Source organism: Clytia hemisphaerica, unplaced genomic scaffold, assembly GCF_902728285.1.
Source record: "Clytia hemisphaerica strain Z4C2 unplaced genomic scaffold, Clytia hemisphaerica genome assembly, whole genome shotgun sequence".
NCBI lineage: Eukaryota > Metazoa > Cnidaria > Hydrozoa > Leptothecata > Clytiidae > Clytia > Clytia hemisphaerica.
Genome location: NW_027104602.1, coordinates 81,080 through 101,160, shown reverse-complemented (window position 1 = coordinate 101,160; position 20,081 = coordinate 81,080). Strand labels below are relative to the sequence as shown.

At 35.7% G+C, this 20,081-nt stretch overlaps 2 protein-coding genes across 4 annotated transcripts in view; one reads left to right on the top strand and one right to left on the bottom strand.

Annotated features, from left to right (window-relative positions):
- The window catches only part of LOC136824151 (universal stress protein Slr1101-like), a 104,965-nt gene that overhangs the window by 43,032 nt on the left and 41,852 nt on the right, over positions 1–20,081 (top strand). The gene's annotated exons all lie outside the window — the stretch shown is intronic.
- Positions 5,077–20,081, bottom strand: part of LOC136824211 (cilia- and flagella-associated protein 69-like) — a 36,364-nt gene continuing 21,359 nt past the window's right edge. For both annotated transcript variants that reach the window (XM_067080389.1, XM_067080390.1), the window contains exons 15-28: positions 19,688–19,803; positions 18,863–18,981; positions 17,749–17,830; positions 17,240–17,305; positions 15,289–15,415; positions 14,123–14,260; positions 13,579–13,655; positions 12,609–12,743; positions 11,984–12,046; positions 11,626–11,712; positions 10,683–10,780; positions 9,372–9,414; positions 6,655–6,783; positions 5,077–5,200 (exon numbers count right to left, since the gene is read on the bottom strand). In XM_067080389.1, the coding sequence (XP_066936490.1) occupies positions 5,192–5,200; positions 6,655–6,783; positions 9,372–9,414; positions 10,683–10,780; positions 11,626–11,712; positions 11,984–12,046; positions 12,609–12,743; positions 13,579–13,655; positions 14,123–14,260; positions 15,289–15,415; positions 17,240–17,305; positions 17,749–17,830; positions 18,863–18,981; positions 19,688–19,803 (1,289 nt within the window). In that variant the 3' untranslated portion in view covers positions 5,077–5,191. The remainder of the gene's footprint in view (positions 5,201–6,654; positions 6,784–9,371; positions 9,415–10,682; positions 10,781–11,625; positions 11,713–11,983; positions 12,047–12,608; positions 12,744–13,578; positions 13,656–14,122; positions 14,261–15,288; positions 15,416–17,239; positions 17,306–17,748; positions 17,831–18,862; positions 18,982–19,687; positions 19,804–20,081) is intronic.

Here is a 20,081-nt window from a genome sequence, read left to right as displayed (position 1 = left end):
TTTTTTTACTTTTATTCGACTTATTTACTTTTCTTTTGACTTTTTTCAAACCTTTATTTTGATTTTTTCTCGACAAAAACACCCACCGCTCTCGGACGCCCAAAATTGTTGACCCAAATCTGTCCAAAAACGCCAATCGCCAATAAATTATGCTTCACCCAACTGCCCATTCAAGAGACTTTTTGACTTTTTCTTTGACTTTTTTTACTTTTTGTAGAGGTGTACGATAATTTTTCGAGTGATTTACCCCTCGATCAGATTAATTCAGCAATTTTTCTATTCTCATTAAGGGTTGGGACGAATTTGACATGATCTGTTCTATCTACAGTTATCGCTTCTCTCAATCTTATCGAAACTTTAAAAAAAAAATACGAGTTTGAGGATAATGAAGATTCAAATTTAGGCGAAAATAAAAAGATGTAGTGCTTCTTGAATGCGGATGAAGAAAAAAACTCTCATGCGGCCGGCTGTAAATAAATTTTTTTTTGTTAATTTTGATAATTTAAGATCATTGAAGTAGAACTTTAAAGATAACTCTTATTACTAACAGTATGAAGTAAGCCCTGAATACTAATGTATCATCTACTAACGAACAAAACTTGATTTACAAGCGGGAATATCTAACCAAACACGACGTTTGATAGCTTGAACGGTCAACGTGATTTTCTTTATGATGAACCATATAGATAAACCCATAGTCTGCGGCCGGGTCATTAAAAATTTCTTTCTTCACCCGGCCGGTTTCCGGAAACACTATATTTTTTTATTTTTATGCCTAATAAATTAAAAGCCAATCCGAAATCAAAATCATCTGCCATTTTCCTCTTTTCGATTTTCTCCTTTTCTTAAATGCGGTTATGAGTATAATGTATATATAATTAGTTAAGGTGGATTCTAAATATTATCATGTCATTGATTGATACTGAAGTCTGCTTGAGTTTTTTATTCATTCAACATGACATTGCGAATAGCAAAAGGTCTGTACTATAATTTTCTTCCTTTTTTCAGTATTTTTACACATGATATAGTATGCAAAAAAAATTCATCTCTCAGAAATTTTGACATTTTCCTGTAAGGTGAAGCATGACGCTACAGAACAAATCTGTGTTTTGACTGGACTCACCAACCTTTATGATTATAAGGGTACAGTCTGTTTATTGCGAAAACTCTTTAAATTCAAGATCCCCTGAGAGTGTTTAGTGTTTTCATCTTACTTTAATATACGAGGCCCCCCAGCGGACCCAAAATTCACGCCATCACGCCAATTTTTTTTCGATTTCACGCCATCACGTCTGAAAATTTTGATTTTCACGATCACGCCAATTTTTTTTCGATTTCACGCCATTTCTCCTAGAAAATTTAGTATCCACGCTCATATTCTCTGGATAAATTCAGTTTTAGACCACGTTTAGACCCATGGATAAAATGCCTTTATAGAAGCTTAATTTTTCTGTCAATCAGTTTTTCGGCATTCTCAAGCGCGTATCATTTTTCCTATCGGAAACACCCGAAAAATCTGGAAGGGATTTGCGACCTCTGTTTTTCTATTTTTAGTAATACACAGGGGTCAAATTGTAGTTTTTTCGAGTGTTTCGGATAGGATAAATGACGTAATCTCGACTTATGCATATCAAAAATTGTTTGACAACTGGTGGGTCACATCAAAGGACCCCGGTTTGAGGGCTGAGGTATATTTGAGTAAATTGACAAAGCCTACCATGGTTGGGTAATGGAGAAAATTTTTGAATTTTGAAGGGCTCGAAGTGCTATTTTAGGACCCATTTCAATTTGAAAAATAATTCATGTAAAAATAATGGAAATCTTTTAAACGCACAAGTAGCTTTTTTGGTAAAAACATGAGGGGCTATGCCCTCTGCCCCCCCCCCCCGTTGAAATTTTCAATTCTCGTAGCATTCGACTTTATTTTGAAGTCTAGCTAGCAACTGCTAAAGACAATTGGAAGTTACAAGGATAAATGGCAGATGAATAAAACTGTTTGCACCTAAAATGTAATCTATAAGAGGCCCCACCATAGTTGAGGCCGACCAAGAAAATTTTGAAATTTAAACCCTCTAAACTGGCTAAAATGGACATGGAATTACGATTCAAGTGATAAGTATAATTTTCACGATCACGCTGAACTGCAAATTTCACGCCATCACGCCTAAAAAAACTCGATTTCACGATCACGCCGGTACTCCATTTTCACGCCATCACGCCGTTTTTTTTCAAAATTTCACGCCATCGCGCCACGAAAAACCCTCTATCACGCCATCATGCCAACCGCTGGGGGGGCTCATATACGGCGTTTGTTTGTCATTAAATCTTTTGTTTGCAACTCGCAAATTGAGCAGGCTATGGATCGCTTCGCAACTTACATACAATGATACATGACATTTATATACGGCTTGTTTTTGTCACTTATGCCTCTCGCATGTCTTTACTATGCAAACAGACATGCAAACCCCTTTTATATTGATTTCAAGCTGATAGGAATGGATTTCCAAGATTTTTTGCTGTTTCTCATATTTAGAATTTTCGATTTTATTAATGCTGGTTCTAGGACCCCAAAATACTGGTTGACCTTTAAGATGCTATATCTTTTACCCATCCTCTAAAGTCACAGATGTATCTGCATTTTCTTAAAGGCATTAGGTGTAGAAAGTTTCCTATATCCCATTTTCATAACTTATTTTCACTATCGGGTCACTATCCAAGGAGCTAGAGTGAGTTATATGCAATTTTTATCTAATTTTGGTGTTGAAATATTTCCTTCAGACGTAAATATGTTATTTTGAAGCTGTCTCTAACCATCAAAAACATGCTCATATGACCATCATTCTTTCAAAATAAACAAAAATCTTCTAATTCTGATAAATCCTCATTTTGATGACGACCTAAGTTTTGGGGGCCGTCTCTGTTTTGAGGGCCATATACTGTATAAACTGCTTATTTTAATGAACGAAATGCAGTCTGAGGAAACCACAGAATCGGTGCTTGAATGAATCTCAGTCATGACGGAAATTGGGGCTGTTTGGACATTAAGTTAACATCCCCCAGAATTCAATTAGGGAAAAAGACAAAAGATATTTAGATGAATTAATTCGCTTAGAGGAAAAAAGTTATCAAAATTCTTTAAAGTCTTTAAAAGTCCACCACAGGTAGATTTGTTTAGAACGTCAGTGCAATGTGTACTTTGCACCTGAAATTAAAATGGTACGATTTTAGATTACACGTTATCTCTTTTATAAGAATCCCGCTTATAAGAACTTCCAAAATATTTTAAGCCTTCGGATATTCTTAACTTTCTGAGTTCAAAGCCTAAAAATGCTCTAATTTTCATCATTTTGTGAGTATTTTTGTGCAATTTCTATAAGAAAATGGGTATTTTAGGGTCTGCAAAGCAATTTTCTCAACTTGTTCTTAGTATTTTTGGCCTCGAAGTCAATATAATTTGTTTTTGATTAATCGACCTTTTTCTTTAGTCTTTAGTTCCTGATGATAATTATGGGGATTTAGAGAAATGTCTTTTATGACAATTACTTTTATCCAGTAATAGTGAAATGTCGATATTTTTCCGACTGGATTAATCATAGCAGCAAATTTTAGAAATACTTTGTGGCAAAACAATATTCTAAAGAGAATTTTGTTATACTTTAATGGGATAAACTTTCGCGGAATTCGCGGATTTGGCTTGGGTGTTATCCGCAAAAATCCGCGAAATTAAGTCCCATTGGAAATTTTGAAGGGCCTCATCCGCGAAATATTTCTAAACAAAACTCAAAATATGTCAAATAAATACTATTTGAATGGTTACTTACATCAAAGAAGCGCAAATAATGTGTATTTCAACAAAAAACATGCATGATTTGACAGTAAAAGTCACAAAATTGTGAAAATATTGCCACCCAATAGTGCCACACGCGAAATTAAGTCCCTGCGAAATTTTTGAATTTCGCGGATAGGCTCAACCGCGAAAGTTCATCCCATTAAAGTATTCTGAAAATTGGATTTTTTCGATTTTTAACCCCCCGAATGTAGGCGAAAAGATTTGGTTGTTGAAAGCGGAATTTCAGTTTTCACCTGAAATCTTTGCTCTCTAAGTGAAATTTATGCTTTGGAAATATATTCTGACAAAGATTTAACAAAGATATTTCCGCTGAAATATGTGAATAATGTAACAACACCCCTGCCGCACAGCTCTGCTGGAACCTTTTCCCGCAGCGGGGACAAGAATTTCTACTTAAGTCCCAAAGGGGATAGAAATTCTATTGTTCAAAAGCTAGGCAAATTATCAGATTGGGCTTGGGCCCCAGCGGGTGTCTGTGACACGTCGTAAAAGATCAAAGTGTCAACATCAATCATCTCTCAGGTAGTACTTTCATGTTATGAAAGTACAACAAACAAGTTTTACATAATTTAACAAACTTTTTTATGTCGGATTATGAAGACCCCAAAATTGAAGGTCAACTAACCCCATAAAGTAGGTCAAACATTGTCGTCAAATTTTTTAACTTAGAACAATAAATATTGAAATGGATTATTTTTCCATTTTCTTTGTTCATTAGGAGTAAGAAAATACCCTTTAATCATAACTTAATTCCAATAGATTTCGATTTAGAGAGGATTTATTTAAAAAAATGCCTCAATTCGGGTAGTATCCAATCAACTTCGATCCAGATTTTCATATAAAAAAAAAGATTGTTGTAGTAGTTTTAGTGTGAGTTGCATAGAATTGAATTATAGTGGAAAACATCGTTTTGGAAAATAATTCGTCGCCAAAAATAAAAATTTTCAAAAAATGAAAAAAAAACTCCCAGATATTCACCCAAGGAACAAGTGTGCCAAATTTAAGCGGAAACAGACCATTTTTGAAGTCTCCAGGCTGCCCTAAAGATTTTGTGACACACAGACAGACGATGACAGATGCACATTGTCAAATTCTAGCTCAACTGAAGTTGAGAAAATTTGATCGAAAGTGACAGCATTTTTTGCCTATGGTGCAGATTATTTTGAGAGTTATACATGTGGAGTAAGGTATTGCAAACTATAAAATAAACTCTCACAACAGACGGGTTACTTGCTTTACAAATTAATATATTATACATAGATTATTGGATATATAACATAAATGGTAAGATTATTTACAAAAAAAGGCGATCGTGGATTGTTGATTTGTTGACAGCGTACATCACAATTCCTGAAAGAAAAAGAATGGTTAACGAACATGGAGATGACATTATCAAGATATGATTCATATGATGGAATTAAATTTCCAGTACTGAGAGCGCGACCGTAGCATAAAGGTAGAGCATCCAGCTACGGTGCGCAAGGTTGTAGGTTCGATCCCCACCCGGGTCATCCCAAAGATTCCGAAAATGGTACTTGATGCCTCTCTGCTTGATGCTCAGCAACTAAAGAGACGGATCGAGGGTAAGTGGAGCAATCCAGGGAATGGAGTGGCGCCCTCCCCTACCTTCGGGTAGACAGCTATACGAAAAGGGAGCCTTCTGGTCGTCCTCGACTGCGGTAGCAAACTTACTTACTTACTGAGAGCAAAGAAAATAGATCATCACACCACCAGGTTATCGAGTATGTCATCGCTAAAGCTTTTTTCATATGTATGAAAAATTTTAATCAGGGATATGTTATAGCGGAGCTGGATAACGCACATTTAAAAAAGCCTTGTTCTATCTCTGTCCATGACATTAAAATTTGATATGAAATTTAACTCTTTTAATTACAAACTCGTGAAATTTGGATTTCCTCTTAGCCAATGATTCTGCTGCTGCATTTATCGTTCACGATTAAAAACTTTTAATTATCAAGAGCGTCTGTAAAACATTGGTGAATGACAATTTAAAAAAATGAAAAACATTGTTTTCATTAGTAAAGTTATAAGAAGTTTCTTCTCTAAGATTATAATTAGTACTTTTTCATTTGAAATACCGTGCTACACCGCGGGATGCCTCACTTTCTAACTGATATTTTCAGATAGCAAGTCGGTATGTCTGATTATGGAAAAAATTTCAAGTCAATTGAAACAATATTTGTCAAAATATTTACATCCGAAATTTTTAAAGAGAAATCACGAAAGCTTCTCAAATTCATAACACACGCTGATAAAAATAGATTTCATTTACAAGGAAGCTTTTGGGGTATCTTCTACAAATATTATTTTGATGAAAAGCGGGAACATCATAGCAAAATATGTGCAAACGTACTGCATGAATACTTTGTCTGCTTCATTTTTCTTATAAAAACAGAACACTCAAGGGGACAGAGATGGATTTCTATTATCAACAGTTTACAATAGAAAAGACAAAGAAGCAATCCGCTAAGGAATTCTCGTCCTTCATCCAGCTCCGCTATAACATATCCCTGTTTTAATTAAGACTTTCAGGAATGGAAAATTTCCCTAAGCTTAAGTTTTGTTGTGAGGCCTTAAGTGAAGTTTGCTTACGTTCAAAATGTTTTGAAGGAATTCCTGAAGGTCTTAAGCAAGATTTTGCTACACTATGTCATATCTTCCTTTGTTTCGGGTGTAAAACTCCTAATCTTCGTAAGTTAGAGTAAGGCCTAAAGCTAAAAACCTGGATCTGTCTAGTGTGTAGACTACAAACGAACATACAAAAAAAATTCAAATAATTTTACCAGTATTTCAGCTCCACTAGAAGACTCGGTATCATCAAAAACTTTTGGTAGCATTGAACGTTCCAATTCTTTGACAACGGGATCTTCCATTTTAGTGCTTTGAACAATAACATTTCGACCGCAAAACACCTGTAATGTAGGATAAAACATCGAGTTTAAAGCCAGAAGGGTTAAAAACGAGACTCTCAGATGGGAAATGGAACCATTTATTTCCCATCCAGAACGCCCGCGCGTACACAAACGCCGGATTGAAACTAAAATATAACGCTAGATTTAAAAAATGTAGTCCTCCAAAACAAAGGAACCGCTAGATACAATCCGTCATCATGATTACGGCGAGTTCTATGCGCGTTTTGGATGGGAAGTAGCTTCAATTTGTCTTGCCTGAGAAGGGTTAAAGTTTCCCCTCTAGTCCTTCGGGCTTGAAACTCAATGGAATAAAGCGTAAAGGTTGTTAAATTTGAAAAGGAAAAATAATAAATCGGTCAATTATGAAATATAATATCGGACCAGGTCGGGTTAGCGTGGTACATGGGTATAACCCGGGCAGTGAAAGCAACTGTCCCGCTTCGTGCCCAAGATCAATTTTACAGACCAAAAAAATACTCCGTGTCATTTTGGACTGTCCCGCATCGCACCCAAAACGACGATTTTCGACTGTCCCGCGTCGCACCCAAAACGACGATTTTCGACTGTCCCGCGTCGCACCCAAGACGACGATTTTCGATTGTCCCGCATCGCACCCAAAACGACGATTTTCGACTGTCCCGCGTCGCACCCAAGACGACGATTTTCGACTGTCCCGCTTCGCACTAATTTGACCTACACAGTTTCTAGCCTACATTCTTAAATTTTTAATTATAACAATACTTGTTATAAAGTCTTTAAAATATCCTGTTCGAAAAATCTTTAGCTCACAAAGATCTAAAAAGAAAAAGGAAAAGAAAGGGTAAGGGTAGCCTGGATATCCAAGCTCAAAATTTTAGAAAAAATAAGTTTTACCAGCCAGACAAAGTTTTAAAATTATAGAGCTTGGTTCACCTAGAAATCAGGTGAGCCCCTCCTGTTGACAGATTTTCCTGCATGAATCATCCCATGACTGCAAATAAATATATGCACATAATGACATGCATAATTTCAAGATGGTACCCCAGCAGTGATAAATCAATTTAGAATGGCAGCCTTGACCATAAAATATAGACAGTGTGGTGGAAAGTCTGTTAGACAGAAAGTGCAAAGTGAATTTTGGAGAAAAAAAATTATCAAAACAAAACTTCCAACCCAAAACAGCACTACAAAATTGGCAAACAGAAAAGAAGAATCGAATCAAAATAAAGATATACCTTTAGTTCTTTACACGATGCAACCAAGTCATTAAGAAGATTAAAACAAGAATATCTAAGCACGTATCTAAGCAAGTATGAAAAGAAAACAACCAGAACATCTAAAAATTCGCGCCTTGTTGATCGCCCGCGCGATCCATCCAAACTTAGGTTATCTGATATTCCGATGGTGTATTGGCGGCCGCCCACGCTAAAGCTCTGAAGGAGCGGGCCAATATCACCATCGGAGACCTATAGTAGTCATCGTTTGATGTACCGCATCACAGTCGTGTCTAGCTGTCCTTACACTTTTTGCTTGACTCTCGGTTGCACCCGACTGAATTTAGCATGAAAACCTCTGCTGCCTGAGAAACCTTACAAGAAAAATGAAAAATGGTAACCCAAAGGTTCCAGATGTTAAAATTTTCCCGACCTTCAGAGCTTTAGCGTGTCGGAAGAAAATTTCTACATCGAGTACCAGATAAATACTTAGGCGGACAATTCAAGTCAGCTCGCATAATTTCTTATACGCGCGCCACCATTCAGATCTCTGATTCGCTTGGACCCAACCAATCAGAATATCCGCATAATCATCTTCAGATCAGAATGCAGACGATCTAGGTAAACCAGACCGTAAACATAAGAAATATCAAAATCAAAAAAAAGTTTACGGGCTGGCTATCCAGGCTAGGGTAAGGATTAAGGGTTGATAATAAGACATAGACCAGAGGAATGTAAAGAAATGGAAAAACAGCTTCTTGAAAATAATGGAAAAACGGCTCGTCATATACCAGGTCTCTTGCCCTTAAGGGAGTTTATGTCGAGTAAATAGGTTTCTTTTGTTGTCGCTATAAAAAATCTGTATAATTAGCGTGTTGTGATAAAATTCTTTTGTTTCAAACCTGATTATGCACAAACTTTTAGGGCTTATATTTTGGGTACACCTCTCCTATACGAAAAGGTACCTATATCTTCTTGCTCAGAATTTCCTAACGATTCTACTGGTATAACCGCATCATGACCGCACCATGATATGGAAAGCTAGAGCTCGAGAAAATTATAACTTCATCTTGATTTTACTCGACTTCTGACAGTTTTACAAGAACCAATTTAATATCATTGCGTTAAGAATTTCTTTTGCTATACATTGGTAAAAATATTGCTCCTTACAGCTCCTTATTCTTAAAAATTGAACTAGTAATCGGCAAAAAAGGAAAAACTAATTTTCAAACCGTCTGATGTATGACGTGTCGTCTTTTCTGAACATTCATTTAATGACCTAATCAACGTTTTTACAATAGAATTTTCAATAGAAGTGATCGTTGAACTTTGAGTAATCAGAAAAGCTGTTTTTCCATCTCTTTACATTCCTCTGCATAGACTAATGATTTTTACCGTAGTCTGCAGTTTTGGGTCAAGCGTCTCGTGTTGTATTTTTCTGTAAGATAAAAAAATGGTGTTATGAAATTGCGAAACAACATGGACTGACATAATAATCAGAATAATTTCCTGAATTTATTATTGTCGTGTGAATTTAATTTTGTAAATCAGTAAAGATTTGTTGAAAGGATAATTGAATCATTTTGGAAAATTTTGTGTTAATTTAATTTCGCAAATTCATTAATCGTTAGGGGTTTGAAACCTGATTTAAATAAAACGGTATCTTCATCCTCTAGAGCTTTTTTTGAATAATTACATCACCTAACCCCGAGAATGTAGTAAACCCCAAGAATGTAGGTTTCTCATTTTTAGCATTGTAAACCCCTAACGATAGTTCAACTTCGTAAAAAGTTGTTTCAGAGCCTATACTGTTACATATTACTTATCATTTATAGACATTAAATTTTAACTTGAATTAATTTTTTCCAACAAAAATCTGAATCGAAGTTGATTGGATACTACCCGAATTGAGACATTTTTAAAATAAATCCTCTCTAAATCGAAATCTATTGGAATTAAGTTATGATGATAGGGTATTTTCTTACTCCTAATGAACAAAGAAAATGGGGAAAATAGTCCACTTAACAATATTTATTGTTCTAAGCTAAAAATATTATGACGAAAATATTTGATCTACCTTTTGGGGTTAGTTGACCTACAATTTGAGGGCCTTCATAACCCAACATAAAAAGTCTGTCAAATTATATAAAACATGTTTGTTGTACCTGAGAGATGATTAATGCTGACATTTTGAGCTTTTACGACGTGTCCCAGACCCACTCGGACCCAAGCCCAAATCAGAAAATTTGCTTAAGTTTGCAACAAATAGAACAATAGAATTTTTATATGGGAGTCGACTTCAAGGACCAAAAAAATTTGCCTATTTATCAAAAGTAATGAAACTAACCCCTGGGAAAGGATTTTGGAAGTTCAAAATTTCGTTGAAAACATTCAATGTTTTTTAAAATGCAAATCTACATCTTTTTCAGTTCTGATTCAAATTTCACCTACATTCTCGGGGTCAGGTGCTGTATATGTATGCCTTCAATTATGAAAATTTTATGACCTACAATTATTGCTAGATGTGATTTTGAAATTTTGATTTTTTCAACACGTTTTTTTTGCTTGTAAGCTGACTTTTTGCTTGTGATCGTGATACAAGAAGTATCGAAACGTCAAGAATGAACAAAATTTAGTCTTTCGTCTTTACAAATAAGAAAACCCTTAAAATTATTAATCCAAGGGAGTAAATTCTATAAAAGTCACCTTTCTTCGAGATTTTTGAATCTATCTTCCAGATCTTTATCACTTCCATGGAACGTACGTGATTGTTGAATATGCTCTAACTGTATACGTCTTGCGTTCTGTAAATAAGAGGATTCTTAGAATAACTAAGAATTAACACATTAAAATCCCCGTAGCACGTACGCACTAAAATGTTGAAAATCGAGTACCCCCTGTACGCAAGCGTACGCAAATGGCTATACCCCACTGGTAAGTATGTACTTTTTCATTCACCCCCCCCCCCTTGGTTGAAGAAAATTTCGAATTCAAATCGTTTGGTTCGGACTTTCATTTTATACATGAAACTCTAATACAATAATGACCGGTTAGTGAGGGCTGTACTGAGAAATATTGCCCGAGGTCAAGTAACGACCGAGCTTGCGAGGTTGTTGCGTTGACCGAGGGCAATATTTTCAGTACAGCCCGAAAGAAACCGGTCATTATTGTATTTGTTAACCGTTTCCTTCAGCTTTGATTGATTTTTAGCGCTTTATCCAGGAAAAATAGCGAAATAAAGAAGAAAAAACAAGCGAAAAGAGATAAAAAATTGCTATAATTTCTGACGTCAGAAATAAAAAATGAGAGAAATGATGTCAACGCATTGTTCATTTTCCTTTGAAAAAGTGACGTCACAATGAATTTTCCTAACGACGGGCAACTCTGGACAATGTAGGCCCGTCGTCATGCGAAAAGAACCAATTGCATTGCGCAAAAAGTCGTGTAGCCCGCTTCGAAAAAGTAACCGGTTAACAAAATGTTATAACAAATCAAAACATACCAAGGCTCAAAATTTTGGATTAAAAAATGAATTGATTAATCCAAAAATGTAAGAACACAATAGAAAAAAAGCTTATGCTAAAAAAATACGTGGTTATTTTAAGTGTAACATTTAATTTTGAACAAATTAAATGAAAGAGGTAAGTACCTTGAGAGCGGCGTGATTAGAAGTTCGTTCAACAAAATGGACGAAATCTTGGTATCGTTTTTCTTCTTGTTTATAACTTTCTTTGATCTAATAAACAATTGAAGATATCATTTTATTATAATATAGAAAGGATGCACGCCTCTATGCTGACAAAGCAGAATGAACAAAAGAATTTCTCAAACTTGTGCTCGCACAGCGCCGAGGGGACAAAGTTGTTTTATCTTTTGTTTTGTTACTGTGTTCGTTAAATTATGTCTTTGAAAACACGTTCAACAAGTCAAATCAAAGGGACCAAATAATCATCAAAATAGGACATGAAATAGCAGATATAAAACAGTGTAGAAAACTTAGATGTTACCTTGCTATAGAAATCCAGCTCTTCCAGAACCTCCAAGTCTCCATGGTGATCAATGAGAGCTGTCTAGAAAATAAATAAATAACAAGAAAAATGCGTAAATTATAATAATGTTCTTTTTGTTGCATTCCCAACGTAGTGATGAGGTAAATGTTATATTCAAAGTTTGAGGACAACATTCACTATGTCATTAATTATAAGCTCTTTCTTGCGTTTTGGTTGAGCCTTAGTTGGTGTTTAATATGTCTGATAAGTTTCCATTTCCGTTTTTCAGCAAAATTTGGGTTTATAATATAACTCTTCTTATAAAAAAAGTAGCGTAGTGCAAAGGTCCTGTTTTGGTTACGGAGTGCAAGGTCATAGGTTCAATCCTTGGCCGGGTCATACGAAAGACTTCGTAAGAATATGGTAAGAATATCACCATCATGGAATTTAGCAACTGAACCTAAGAATGCCACTTTTAATGGATTTTAAACTGTAGTTTGCCAATTTCGATCTTAACCTAAGAATACCGTAAGAATATTTTTGGTTTTCGAAAAGTTAAGAATATCTATGATAAAATGAAAAAACACCATTCTTATAAAAAAAAGCGTGCAACTATCGAGTCTTACATAAAAAAGTCATGTACCTGTTTCCTGGCAACCTCTTTGGCTTTGTGTTGAAGAATATGAATGATGGTACTTATGCATTCTTTGTCTGTCGACACAGGTTCAATCTGTTCTTTGGTCAATTCATCTCGTATCTCCTGCCAAACCTCTAACGTCTAAAATCAAGGAGCAAACATTTTGACCATTTTTAACAGTACATCGTGCAACAAAAATGAAGAACCTAATTCTACAGTGAACAAAGGTCCCAAATAAACGTCTCCGTCCATTCTTAATAGGGTCTCTGTTGTTTTATTTTTGAGAACATTTTCAGCTTGTAAAAGCTGAATTGCTCTGGAATTTTATGGATTTAGTATAAAATGACCTTATTTTAGGGTTTTAGAGGTACAATTTTCAACCCCTGGCAATAAAGCCCCCACCGTTTCTTATACCTTATCGGAGAAAACTTCGTCGGCGAAAAGTGACGAAATTTTGGCCTAGTGACGAAAATTTTCCCCGGGCTTAATGCGTTTACCAACTACCAGCAAGTGACGAATATTTTTCCTCGACAAAGTTTTCCCCGATAAGGTATTATGAAAAAAAATTCGAACCTCCCCCTTTTCGAACCCCTCTCCTAAAGTGAAAAATAGATTTGAAGTTCTGACCTTGTTCTATATGAATCAAAATTGGGTAATGTCCTCCAAATAGCTTCGAGAAAATCTGAGTCATGGTAAACTGTATAAATTACAGTAGAATCTCTTCAAATCGAACCTCTGTAACTCGAATGTCTTCTTTACTCGAACAACTTTTCTCGCCCCTTTAATTAACTACATTATGAGCTTTGTCTTGTCTTTTTTCGGACTTGTTTTCGTCTTATTTTACTTGAAGTTATCAGCTGGTCATGGCTTTTATGAGCTTTGGTCGCTATAACTCGAAATTCTCTTAACTCGAAGAAATTTGTGTTCCCCGTGCGGCTTCGATTATGGAGACTCTAACAATAAAATTAAGTTGTACCTTGAAGTCCAAGTAGTGTTCAATGATAGATACCACAATGTAGTCTTTTGCTTGTAATCCTTCTACATTCTGAAATCCTACAAAGTGATTGAACTATGGTTAATAACCAAAAAACAAAGATGCGTGAAAAGAAATTCAGTGTACAAGACAAACTGTTGAGCTGGTAGCAGAATAATATTTGCTTAGGCATTCAGAGAACTTATTTTCGATTCAATTTGAGATGTTTGATTAGAAAGACAATGAACAGAGGTTGGATTCAACAAGTTGGGCAAGTACCTATGAATGTACAGTTGACGCCCTCTAATTCGACGTTCTGCAGTTCGATACAATAATATTTGAAGTCGACATCAACAATAGACTACGTCAACAAGAAACTCCCATAAACGACTGTCTACTATTTGATATGCTCCCTTATTCGATGAAAATCCGATCCCCTTGAAAATCGAATAGAATTTGAGAGCGTCGGCTGTATGTATAAAAAGTACTTCAATCATGAGCAATAAGTAAAAACTTTTTAATCAGATAAAATTAAAATTACTCTCACCAATTTTGGAGAATAGGCTATATATCTTAGCCCGTAGATTGTCAGGGATGTCGACGATAGCTGGACTTGCAAAATGCATTGGTACAATGATGTATTCGTGAAGGGACTGAAAGTTCGTCTTTAATGGGTTAACAAAATCTGTTGAGTGAAAAAAGGGTAAGATTATTTTGAATGCTATAGGCTGATTGGACCAAATCCATCTTCAGCCATATCCAAAGCAAGCTGTCTGCCAAACTGATTGGGATTTCTTCTACAAAATGAAAACAAACAAAAAACTATACGCAGATCCAAACGGGAAATATTTCAAGACTTTGAGCTATCAAGGTGCTACTAAATCGACTCGTACATAGTTTTTTTACCAGTTTTCAGAAAAATGGTTGATTGCGGGTGAAAATGAAGTCACACAGAATCGGTCTATGGGCTTCTTAAAAAAACAAACCCTCTAAATATCACCTCATCAGCAACATCGTCCTTTCTCGGTCAAGAATACTCTGGAGAATAAATCAATTTTCTGGTACCCAAATGAATATCGATACCACTTACATGCGGAGTGTGATGATTTCTATCATCCTAATTTGAGCAGCAGTAGATAGTGATATTGGGCTTTTCCAGAAATAGTCCGTGTCCCCCCCCCCCTGTTGAGGATATCGGATATGCCGAGGCTTAACGATTTTTGTTCAAAAGTGGATATCCAGGGGGTTAAATATCTACAAGGGAGGGGATTTCCAGGGGGTAAAGTGTCTTTTTAAGTAAAAAATCCGATATCCAAGGGCAAGCATCTTTATATGAGAAGATATCCAGGGGGTTGAGCATATTTTTAGGAGTAATAAAGTAGGATATCCAGGGGGTTCGATACTTCGAAAAATCTAAATCCTCAGCAGTGGGGGTAAATATTTTTTCTGGAAAAGCCCATTATCATATTATTTAGAATAAAAGACAGATGCTTATTCAGAGGGTTTTAAAAGAGTTGCAAAAATACCGTCGCTACGGAGAAGCCGTAGAAGAAGCCAGAATCTCACGTTTATCGCTTCGTAATAAACTCTGTACGCATTGTCTGTTTGATTAAAAAAATCCCGTACGGAGACCAATAACCTTACAAAAACGTCAAAAAAGTTTTCGCTCATGTCGTGCGAAAGTGGAGACCGGCCTTAAATAACACAACGAACCTGTGACGACACCCTTGTCATCTCTTTGTACATTCAATCGTTTCTCTTCACCAGTCCACAAATCAACCAACAGTTTACCGATCGTCTTGTTCTCATCACCACGCCATATACCCAAGTGTTTCAATGTCTTAAATGGATAATCAGATGGTTTAAGATATTTAGATTACAGAAACACAGGTTTGAGTTTTTTAAGCTGACAAACTCGACATTTTGTCAATCGAACGTTTTTGACGTTGTTTGCCAATCGAATGTTTTCTTTTTTATATCCGATTGCCGAGCTCGTCCATTCTACTTTTGCCTTCCATTTCTTTTCAAGACAAGATGGGAAAAAGAAAACATAAAAAAGAAGTCACTTTAAAAACGAAATATGAAGCTCTCCGTGACTTGGAGGATGGTATGTCCAATAAAGACGTATCCATCAAGTTCAAAAGTCCATCAAGTTCAAAAGTAAACCTGGGAAAGACTTTTTTCATCGAATTAGGTCAAAAATACGAAAACTCATCTAGTTCGAAACTCATGTAATTCGAACAAAATTCTCGGTCCCTTGAGATTTCGAATTAAGTGAGTTCAACTGTATCATAATTTGAAATTTTTGAAAATGGGTTCTGACACGGTTCTTTCGTTGAAATTCTGTTGTTTTCATCCTAAAAGCCAAAAACTTGTAACTTAAATAAATCGACTTTGGAAATAGTTAGGCAAAAATTTTTGAGATTTTGCTTTGGACAATATAAGGATCCCACATGCCAAATATTACAAACCATCTGATTATCCTTTTAAATAAGAAAATTGGATTGGAGTCGTTTATGATACATGTAATACAATAATATGGGTGTTATGAGATAATACGATGGTTGTTACTATACAGGATAATATAATCAGTTTGTACAAACTACAATTTATCCCTTCCGTTTTTGTTTTGCTTATTTTCAACTGTGTCTTAATTACTCGTCTAGCATGCTAGACTAGAAAAACGAATGTAGAAGCCAAAACTTCTAATCACTAACTTAATCAATGAAATAGAGTCTCGAGAGCTTCCAGACGGTACGGAAATTAACCGTACTAAAGTCAATTCAATTTAAAAGCGTGCACTCTTCTTTGTTACCATGTAGAAAGCACTCTTAAGGGAATTACTTTTAATTGGTCTCTAACCATTGACTTCCAAACCCGAAGGGCTAGACTCGAGACTCCTGGATGGAAAATGAAGCTACTTATTACCCATCTAGAATGCTCGCGCGTGGTTTTCAAACACACGCTGAATTGAAAGTAACATCTATCACTAGATTTCAAATAATGCAGTCTTCAAAAAGGAAAGAACCGCTAGATACAATCTGTCGTCATCATTGCGGCGCGTTCTGCTAGATGCGTCCTGGATGAGAAATAAGTGGCTTCACTTTTTTTGCCTGGGAAAGGTCAGAGATTCCACTCTAGCCTTTCGGGCTTTAAGCTCAATTGTTCTAACTTCATCTCCAAAGAAGAGTGGACACCCTATCACACTCCTTAAAACGAATGGAATTTTGTATAGTATGGTATGAATATTTAATAGATAGAGAGAGACCATAGATTCTTTCCGTGTCCTTAAAAATCTTTCCAATAATAAACTTACCAATTCTTATCCTCCTGGACCTTATTAGGACTCGCCCCCCCCCCGTTTATTAATTTTTAAGAATTTTTTTAGCTTTCAAAGAGAAGGTCTCTTATTCTGTTCTGAATATCCTGATTTTAGCCTATATTTAACTTATTTTAAGGGTTTTCGTAATTACAATTTTCAACCTCCCCGGCAATTAGGTCCCCCCGTTTATTAAAATTTTGAAAATTTTCCGGGGGGCCCTTTATTTGGCACCTAAGATTACGCTATAATGAAAGTAAAATTTTTGAAAGGGATTTTCTCTAGAGATTCCAATATTTGCTTCCATAATGGAGGAAATTACGTTACTTCCGGTCTATAACTTACATTTTTATTTTCCATCAGATCAACAATGATACCCATCACCACGTTTTGCATCTTTTCTGGACATGTCTGTAGTATTAGAAGAAAATACAGTTCTTTATTTTAACAAAGCGGCCATAGTGCATTGTTAGAGCATCCGGCTATGGTTCGCAAGGTTGTGGGTTCAACCTCCAGCCGGGTCATACCAAAGATATTCAAGATGGTACTTGATGCCTCTCTGCTTGATGCTCAGCAATTAAGAGAAGGATCAAGGGTAAGTGAAGAAATCAAGGGAGAAAGAGTGGCGCCCTTCCCTACTTTCGGGTAGATAGCTATCGAAAGAGAAGCCTTCGGGTTGCCTCCGAATGCGGTCGCAGACTTACTTACTTATTTTGACAGACAATCATTTACGTTCCGAGCTATTTTGGTTGGAATGAATAAATGCTTGATTAACTTCATTGTCAAATATTACATTGAGTGACTAATTCTACAAAGAATTGCGAGATTTTCAAACTATAGTGTTAAATACTTACTTCAAGAAGGTCCAATAACAAAAAAGCACCCTCTTTTTCCAACAAACAAATTTCATTCAAATAACAACCAATCACTGTCGACCTAAAGAAAAAATTCCGATATAGCTTAAATTAACTCATAACATAAATCACATAACAAAGCTAAACTCGAACCAAGTCTCTTTGTTTTGTTTTTTTTATGACTTCGATAGCACTCACGTATGGTTGTGCCAACCCAGCTGGCACACGACGTTGTTTCAACGTTCATCTAACGTTATATGGACGCTATGAACGTTAAATAAACGTTAAATAAACGTCGAAAAAACGTTGTGTGCCAGCTGGGAACGTCCATCAGTAAAATTAAATACTGGTGCAAGTGGCTCTGGGAACGAGATTGATAACAAATCCTTTTTAGTAAGTTTGTTGCTGTAAAAAAAAATCAAGGTGACTGTTTCATGGGTGGGGTTCCCGCTATTTAGTCACTTTACCCCCGTCAGATTATCTAAAAAAAACAAAACTCCATCACAGAAAGTTTCCTTAAAATATTTCGAGGTTTTCGTTAAATTTGCCGGAAATTTCAACGCTTTTTGCCTAATCTAAAATTCGGACAGTTAAATTCTAATTTTCAGGATTCACAATTTCCGAAATTCCGTCAAATTTTCATCAACTGAGTTGAAAACAATAAAAGGAAGGTTGTCTTTTAAAGAAATAATATCATAAGAGAAAAATAACGGCAATTAAGAAAGAGAATTACTAGCCTATACTAGACCTCACCCGCGTTTTTCTACGCAATTAACGTCTATTAAAATTTATTAAAATTTAATTTTATTTAACGTTTATTAAAAGATATCGAAATGAGTTCGTGATGAAGATGTCGAAAGGTAACGTCAACGGTGCAATAAAGCTGTTAAGCAAGAACATGATCAATGGAATCCTTCCCCTCAATTCTTATATACTAAAAACACTAAATACGTCACTTTTAACTTTCGAAGCTACTGCAGTAGCAAAAAAATCGAATTTGCGTCAAAGCACTTGAAAGGCTTCTATTTTTCGAAAATCGTCAAAGTGGAACTCACTAAGAAACGAGATGAAAAATCCCGGTTTTTAGTGAGGTGCTCGCTAAAAAATTACTTACCATATACAATCGACGGTGGACAAAACTAGCTTATGATTCTCAACTGGCCCTTTGGTGACGGTGAAATATTTGGTCATAAATTGTGCCATCATTTTGACACCTGATTCACCAAATAACTCCTAACAAAAACAAAACTATAATGTAAAATAGCCAATATGAAGCATTTAATTACTCTTGTAGAAACAAAGACATTGTAAATTTTTCTTTCGCGAATCGATCTCTTTTTCACCTACATTCTTTCATTTCCCTTGAAGTTCTGGCAAAAAAAAATGATTTTAAATTTTTCGGGAGGAATGAATTTTGCCGAAATTCGCAAAAATTAATCAACGCGAAATTTAACTCATTTATATTCGAGCTCCTTCTTCTCTAAATAAACAAAAGACACACACTATTGTGGGAAGGGGTTTTCAAAAATACACAAGAAAGCCTAAGCGGCGTAAAGGCCCAGCAGTGTTGGCACTGTCACCATTTTTTTTCCGCTGCAGAATCGCCATACAACAGGAGCGAATTTTTTCAATTTGAAAACTCGAGTCAGGCGAGCAATAAAGATTTAATAACTTTAAACTTTTTTCTACTAATTAAGTAAGAAAGAAAGATTTGACCATATAAGTTGGAGGTATTAATTATATGTGGCTTTTTTCATGCGCACAATAGAAAGTCAGGTAGTTCGATTTTAGCCTGGAATCATCGATTGATAATTGCGCGCATAGGCCCCGACAAAGTCAATTTTTTTCGACCAGTTGTGTTTTAAAGATCCATTGCGCTGCGCGCTGGGCCAATAACCGTGGTTCAAAACAATGGTTTTAGAGAAGTATCATTCTTTACCTTTCGATGTATATCACTTTCACATAGTATGGCTAAAATGAACAGCATATCACATTGCAATTCTATATCCACAGCATCATTGATATCTGTACTGGAACTGCATGCACTTAAAATGGCTGAAAAGGTGAAAAGAAATAGGTCAACATTAGAAAATGGGCCATGGCAGAAAGAAAATTTAATCTATAATATCCGATGGGGTTTATCAATAATTTGCCAGAATTCAAGAAATGGTTTTCTGGAAATTCATTAAAAATTCAGAGAGGTTGACCTTCTGACATAGGCGGTATAGATTATTTCTGGGGTAGCCAAACTATGAATTTTGATAACCTGATGATTTGCTTTAGAACGATGGGGGATAGAATTTTTCACGTTTTGTTAAGTTACGCAACTTCTG